Here is a 7,821-nt window from a genome sequence, read left to right as displayed (position 1 = left end):
TAGCCAGCAGAGCGGCTTGAGCAGTCGGATGATGGGGAACGGTGCTGCCCTTCAGGGTCTGGTTTGACAGTTCAGCTCTGGAACACGCAGCCTGAATGTCATCTTTGTGCTGCTTTGGGGTGGAGGCCAAACCAAGTAGTCATCGAGGTCAGTGTTGTGGAAGGAGGTGAGGAAACGGTGTCCCTTCATCCCGAAGGGATTGGTGGCTGCACTTCAGCACTGGCTGCCTGTTGGGAAGTGGGGTTGTAGCTGGGGTAACTGGGGTGTAGTCGGGGTCACTCCTGTAACAGTCTTAGGGGATTATTGTTGTAGTCGGTGAGGGAGGGGGATTGGGGGGGTTGTTCCTGTAAGCTTGTTGTCTTTACCGAGGTTAATGCAGTGCCACTGTCAGTTACCTGCAGGTGGTTCCTAGCCACTGGTGCAGCCTTTGTCAGACCCATGCATTTCACAGAGCTCTTCAGCTGGCTATCTGACACCCTGAAAAGCAAGCTACAATGTCTCAGAACCCCCCAGAAAGTGTTGCCAGTGAATGGACAGAGAGATACCATGACGTGGGCCCAGTCATGTGGGAAATTGTAGTGGAATTTCCACGTAGATGCCTTTGCACTTACTCTTGGATGCTGCTGTCTTTGTTTTTTTCCTCTTTCTTGCAGCACTAAGCAGATATCGTCACGTGCACAAAGCAGCAGGTTTCATGCCAGAGCCTGGTTTTCCTTTTTTCCCAAACAGGAATCACTGAGTTCACACAGTGCACTGCAGTGGTGGGACTGCACCACTCAAGTAACTTTTCAAATCACCCTCAAGTAACTTCTGCAAAAACTACTGATGTAAATGCACTTAACTCTGTAATTTAAATAATGCTGTTATTTGATCCATGAAGTACAGAGCTGTTATAAAACAACCACCTTGAGAGTCAAAAAAAAAAAGTGAATTAAAAGACCATGTGGTCTGTTCAGCAAAGGCACCAGCTGTGCATTAGTTATGCCGACAGCCAGGTGGGAGAAGAGTCATGGTCTCTCAAGAAGGAGTTAGAGAAGTCAACTTCTCCAGAGTAAGACGTGCTGTTTTCTTCTATGTGTTTTTGTTTATTGGGTGCATCTGCAATTTAAAAAAAAAAAAAAAAGAAATGCTGCTGCAGATTCCGTGGGCAGAAAACCGAGCAATGAGTGTGGAAGTGAGGGTAGGGAGTGGAGGTGTCATGGATGTGCATTTCTTTTACCGAGTACCAGCGTTTCTGCTTTGCTCTGTTCCCCCGTAGGTCAGTGTTGACTGTGGCTTGTGAACAGACTGAAGTGCTGCTTTTTGACCCAATATCTTCAAAGCACATCAAAACTCTCTCTGAAGCTCATGAAGACTGTGTGAATAATATCAGGTAGGTCAGAAGGAATATTTTTTCTTACTGTAGGTGCTTTTCTTACGACTGTGGTAAGTGTGCTGCTTGCTTTCTTGAAGAGAAGGAGTTTTGTGAAGCCATTTGCTTTGTGCCATTTCCTTTCTCTTTGGTGTTGGAGGTGGGAAAAGGCTGAGAAGGGGAAGAGGAGGAATCTGAAGATGGTGGGATGTCATGCTGGCAGGTGGTTTTGTGGCTAGAGGAGCTGCATGTTAAGGGAGGGGAAAACTGTTAAAGTATTAATCATCTCCCCTGAATTAAGAGGTAAATCAGAGTGTAACAAGTAGAGCAATTTATTTTTGAAGCGTGAGGCTGAGACTGTGTCAGGATCAGATATTTATATGAATATGGCTGGTATTTTGAATTGTAAGAGTGATTGCATAGTGGCCTGGAAATTTCCAAGCAAAGACTGTCTGCCTTAAACACAGGTACAATGCAGAAGGGATGGGAAAGTGAAATTGCTTCCACAATGCAACTTAAACTCAGTCTTTATGGTTTAAATCCTTTGCCTGTTTCTCAGGATGAAGTGGGAAACAGCAAGAGCAGGCACCTAAATCATCAGTATTTTTGTGTGCAATGTTTTTTTCTTTTTTATTATTTTCAGTTGTTCTGTTGTGTGTGAGGGTAAGCTTTGACATGTGAACTTAAAGCACTCCTTAACCTTGTGGACAATATTGCAGCCTCTCTTCACTTGGATTCTCAAAAAAACACAACAAAAACCCCTCAAACAGAAAAAAAAAAAAACCCACCAAGAGAACCGTAGAAGCAATCTGAGCATTTTCCTTGAAAGAACTGAATAAAACGTGGGTGCCCATGTCTTTACACATTTGTCAGCTAAATTGATGTTTTTCACAAGCTGCCTGTACTTTTACATGAAGTTTTACATCAGTTGGATGTCTTTCGGAAAAGCTAAGGTGAAAGCTGGGGCTAGATGACACAGATAGATGAGAACATGCTTTTCTGTAAGGAAATACAGCTTTTCACGTGTTTTGCGTGCCAGTGGTTGCCCTTTAAATGTGCTTGGCTTTTAGATACACAGCTAGGTGAGAAGCAAAGCCATGTTACCAAGCTGTCAGGAGGCAAAGGCAGCCCAGATTGGTTTTGGTTTTTGAACATCCCTGACATTCAAACTGCTCTTGCCAGGGCTTCATGTGAGTTAGTCTGGGCCGTGCTTTACGGAGGCTTCTGTTGCAGGGTTCTTGATGGCTGGGCTGTCTCTGTTGCAGTCAGCTGGGCTGGTTTGTAAATTTATCTTACTCCTTGGTGGAGACCAGCACTGAAACTTCCTGCCACTCTCTTCTCTTATTCAGAGGATCTCCTTTCTTTCCACTGGTGCAGTCTGTGAGGCTTCCTAAGTGAGTTCTTGGTATTTAGATGTCTTTTCTCTGTGTCATTTGATTCACATAAAAATGCCAGTACTACCTCCAAGCAGATAACTCAGATCTGCTGTTAACTGCCGGTCTAAGGTCCTTCCTAGCAAGCGTAGTAAACTTTATCCTTTCCTTAAAAATGCTTCTTAAAACTTTATTTTGTCTTTGTTAGGATATTGGCATCTTGTTCAGTGTTTTCTGCATGTTCCTACTTGTTGTTATAACCGTAGTTACAAGAAACTCAACTGTGTTCTGCAATACGCAGTTAGTACAGCATTACCTGTAGTGCTGTTTCTGCTTCACAAGCAGGACTCCAGGCACTACAGTAGTACAGAAATTCCTTGTAATAAGCACCAAAAATAAAATAGCAATGGTGCTGTGCCGTGTAGCAGGTGCCCCAGAGGTGCGTGTGAGCAGGGAAGCATGCAGAGGTCCTCTTCCAGAGTCTCCCAGTCACTGCAGATTTGTGAGTCATCATCTGAAGCAGACGTTTCTTTCCACCTGAATTTGGTCAAGTTTTGAACTTGCTTAAAACTCCTCCATGGCAGAGCTCCATGGCACAAATGCGTTCCAAGGAGTATTTAATAGTGTTCTTAAAACTTGTTAGCTTAGTTGGAGGCCTCTTTGGGTTTTTTGTTTTCTGAAGTAGGAAGTCAGGGAACTTTCTCTGTGTCAGTCAGTTTTACATGCCTGAATCATCTGCACCTTCAGTCAGCTGTTTTTCGAGTGAATCCTGCTCCACATGGTCGTGCCCTCTATGAAAGCAGTTCAGTATCAGTTGGTCTCCTTGGCTGTTTCTTCTGAAACGCATTTGTGGTGGGTGAAGCAGGGTTGCCTGTAGCATCCAAGACAAAGACACGTGGTGTATTTATACAGGTAAGAGGTTTTACTTCTGCGCTGAAATTCTGAAATGTTGGATTCTTCCTGTTGAAGCTGGTTATTTTTCTTTGGAGTTGTTGCTATTTTTACAGGATTTAGCCTGGTTCAAAGTCTAAAGGATAAAATGCTGTTTCTAGGGGTAACTTATCAAATGTCTCTCTGTAGATGCTTCTTGCCGTAGCATTCATGTGCAGCTCCTTCTGTGGTTTTCATGTAGGATTTATTTTCCGTTTTATAACAGGTTTTTTTTTTTTCCTCCAAATGCCTTCATCAAGCTTGAATTCTTAGGAGAAAACAGTATGCTTTGCCCTTCCTAAAGGAAGGGCATGCAAAAATTGCAGTGGGAATGGAGTATGGTACGACTGCTTCTTAAAGGGCCAGCAGCCGGAAACGGAAAGAAGCCCACCAGAACCTTTAACCAATCGATGTTGCGTTGCTATGTACATGGTAGGGGAATACCTGACTGGTCGGTTTACAACAAAGCTTTCCAAAACAAGGGAAGGTTTGGCTAACCCAGGACAACTTTGATCTGTAATGCAAACTAGATAATTTTATCAGGTGGTGTCCTCAGTGAACCAAATAACTTTCTTAAGGACACTTTCAAACAGAGTCTTGTCTTCACTTGGTGTTTTTTGAAAAGGCTTGCTTTTGCTTCAATAACCTCTAGACTCATTTAATTCAATTTTTTTCCTAGCTATGCCTTTTTTTGTGCTGATTCCAGCCCTTATATCCCCTTCTGTCTGATGAAGCGTTTTTATGTCTGATATCCCTTCCCTCTGTAATCACCTGAAGGTGGTCAAGCTGCCGCGTACTCCTTCAGACAGGAGTAAAATTTACATTGAATTTTGGCTGAAGACGAGAGATCATCCTTGATAAAGAATTACCACCTGAACAGGCCGAGTGGTTATCCTGGACAGTGTAGTAACCCAACTAGTATGACCCGTATTTTTTCCCACTTTCTCATCTTCTCCTGATGTGACATACTAGTGATGACCTTGTCACCTCTTCAGAAAGCAAGAACTCAAGACCTGCTCAGTGCAGAGCAGACCTAATGGGTGTGGTACCAATTCCCTGCTGTGCCAAAGCGCCCTGCCGACCTGCGGGTCTGTAAATACCCCGTGACACACAGAGCAGTATGCAAGCGTGGGCTTGCTCTTCTTGCAGTGCTTTGAGCAGAATGTCATACTATATTGTGATTCACACTCCAGCCACTCAAATCTCAAGCACCTGTCTGTATTGAAGCAGCCTGTAAATTTGGGTGGCCTGTGACAGTTGGGCAGCTGCTGCTTCCAAAGATGATCTGAAATTCTCATCCTAAACAGTGCCCTGCGCTTGTGCTTTGATATGTGTATGTGCTTTTGTGCATTTGAAAAGCCCATCTTCGTGCGCCCGCTTCAAACACAAGAGCTGGCTCTGGGGAAAGGAAAGGCAAAAATGTGGGAGCAAGAGGCCTTTGGTACTTTCTGGAGACTGTTGGTACTGCAGGTGTGACAAAACCTTCCTGGATGCAGGATGTCTGCGTGGTCTCTCCTGGCTCTGCAGCTGCAGCAAGCAGTGCTGAGGAATGGGCTCCAAAGCAAAAGATGGGCAGAGGTGGAATGAAATTCAGGGTCTGGGGAACCGTGCCAAGAGTGGCAGCGTTCAGATTTACATCTCGTACGTGTTTCCGAGATAGCAGCATCATGTGTAGCGTATGCCCTGTGGCTAGCCAGATGCCAGACAGTTAATCTGCTGGAGTAAATCTCTCTCGGCAAAGCACCGTGGTGTGCCTGGCGCAAAACCACAGGGCCAGCTTTTCAGCCTGCTCTGTGCAGACATGCAGTTGCCTCAGGCGTCTCTGCAGGGTTGCGGCCACATCACAGAGTGGCAGGAGGTGTGGTTGGAAATGCCTCTGGAGATCCATCATCTGTAGCAGCCGCTGGTTTGGGCTGTGTCCCAGCACTCTGGTAGCCCGGCACTGCGCGTTCCCAGCACAGGCAGCTCCACCGCAGTCCGTGCCAGGCTGGCTAGGCGGGGCATTTCGGAAAGCAAGTTTCCGTTGATCGGCTCCTGTCGCAGTGTTCTGCCTGTGCCAGTGGGGTCAACACCGGTGCGAGCTTTCAGTCTGGACTGACTGCATCGGATGCCGAGTGACCGAGGGTGCGGTATGGAGCAGCGTCGGGCTGTGCAGAGCAGGAGGCTTTCTGGAGTAGGCTAACGGGGGTTCAGGCACCAGTGTTTCGGCGAAGCTAGCGGGGTGCGTGCCCTGCAGAGCAGTGAGGTGTAAAGGCAGGAGGCTTCCAACAGGAACATCCGACGTTAATCTTCATTTTAAAACCTTCTTTGAATGCAGGAAGCTTATGTCTGCAGCAGGGGAAGAGAAGAAGATGTACAGAATTGTGGGGGAAGAACAAGGGTGGATTTGTGGATAGAAATGAATAGAGTGAAGAAGATCATGGGTTTAATTACAAGCTGAGAGGATCTTTGTAGTCTGACACGAAGATAGAATTGCTGTGTATTCTGGTGCTGCTTGACGGTAGTAGAGAAAGGATCTAGCAAAAATGGGGAAAAGGAAAGGCATGAGTTAGCGACAGTCTAGGCTAGCAGAATGCTGATGCAGGGGCTTCCAGACCAGCCAGTGGGAGGATCCTGCCAGTGGTCTAAGTGCTGACCAGTCCTAGGACGTTTGTGTCTTGTAAAAACTTGGTAAGTTCAAAGCTGAGTATCATCCAGATGGGTAACTGATGTAGTTACCACAGGGATTCTGTGTGAGCATTTGTTCCACTGGTGGTTTGGTGGTTTTGTGATCTTTACATGATTAATTAAAAAACAAACCAAAAAACTTTTCCTGTGCTTCTGTGGGTTTACTAGTTTGCCACTACAGATGTGCTACTGGTTCACGTCCCAACAGTAATGCTTTTAATGGAACTGCTTTATTGGCAAATATTCTCCTGTATATTTTTTTTTTTTTGTGTGTGTGTGGCCACTTTATTTCTTGTTAGCTTAAGATCCTGCTTAAGAATATTTAAATTGGAAAAGACACTAAGCAGCCATGGAGTTTTTCTCCCATTTTCAGGTTTCTAGATAATCGACTGTTTGCGACCTGTTCTGATGACACGACAATAGCACTTTGGGATCTGAGAAAGCTGAACACGAAAGTGTGCACTTTACATGGTCACACCAGCTGGGTGAAGAACATCGAGTACGACACCAATACCAGGTTACTGGTCACGTCAGGGTTTGATGGAAATGTGATCATCTGGGACACAAACAGGTACTGTGTTCATGCTGTGTCTAGAGCATGCGAGGATGGGGTTCTGCTGTACAAGGTGGAAAACCTGCTTCCTCAAATGGTGCTGTAATACATCCTTAAATAGCGTGGTTAGCTTATAGCCCTCACCAAGAACTTGCATCACCTTTATGTGGTAATAGTACGGTAGCTAAAAGAGAGCTTTTCACACTTTTCACACGCACATTCTGGCATGCCAAAATGTAATGCTTATTTCTTCTGTAAGTTCTGTCTTTGTGAGAGTATGAAAATGTGACTTCTGCCATTTCATTAAAATCTGATACAAGTAGGATAAAGAGAGTGCTCAAAAATATGTTTTGGAATGAACAAGGAAGCCTAGCACATCTCCGACTCTCCTGGATGTTATTAGGGACTTGAGTCAAAGCTAAATGCAGCCATTCCTTGGGTTTTTTTTGCTGTCCAGGTGCACAGAAGATGGATGCCCCCACAAGAAGTTTTTTCACACCCGCTTTCTTATGCGCATGAGGCTGACGCCAGACTGTTCCAAAATGTTGATCTCAACTTCCTCTGGATATCTCCTGATTTTGCATGACCTTGACCTAAACAAGTCTTTGGAGGTTGGCAGCTACCCGATTTTAAGAGCCAGGAGGACTACATCAAGTTCAGGTGAATGCTGGTGGAAAACTCTGTGGCAGCTTCTGTGTTTGTTAGAGGTGTTCCGTGGGATACTCTCAGCGAGCGAAAGAAGGCAGGGGTGGAGCTGGAAGGTGGCTGCTCTTGTTCAGGGGTCACACACATCGAACTGTTGAGGAGTATGTTCTGACTCGGGTAGAGTGTCTAGGATGATTTGTGTTATCAAGACCTCAGCACTACAGGATATAAAATCATAGAACCACAGAATGGTTTTGATTGGAAGGACCTTCAGAGGTCTTCTAGTCCCTGCAGTGGGCAGG

The 7,821-nt window shown here is 45.3% G+C and overlaps 1 protein-coding gene across 1 annotated transcript; it reads left to right on the top strand.

Moving 5' to 3' along the window:
- Positions 1-1,258: 1,258 nt before the first annotated feature.
- Positions 1,259-7,534, top strand: LOC104489769 (DDB1- and CUL4-associated factor 10; the record flags this gene model as incomplete). Its single annotated transcript, XM_010131970.1, has 3 exons — positions 1,259-1,372; positions 6,695-6,892; positions 7,332-7,534. Coding segments are annotated over 3 exons (515 nt in total), but the record flags the coding sequence as incomplete, so codon positions are not given.
- Between the last annotated feature and the right edge of the window lie 287 nt (positions 7,535-7,821).

The sequence above is a fragment of the Buceros rhinoceros genome, unplaced genomic scaffold, assembly GCF_000710305.1.
Source record: "Buceros rhinoceros silvestris isolate BGI_N320 unplaced genomic scaffold, ASM71030v1 scaffold10742, whole genome shotgun sequence".
Lineage (NCBI taxonomy): Eukaryota > Metazoa > Chordata > Aves > Bucerotiformes > Bucerotidae > Buceros > Buceros rhinoceros.
Note: the sequence above shows the minus strand (reverse complement) of the source record. Positions and strands in the feature narration are given on the sequence as shown.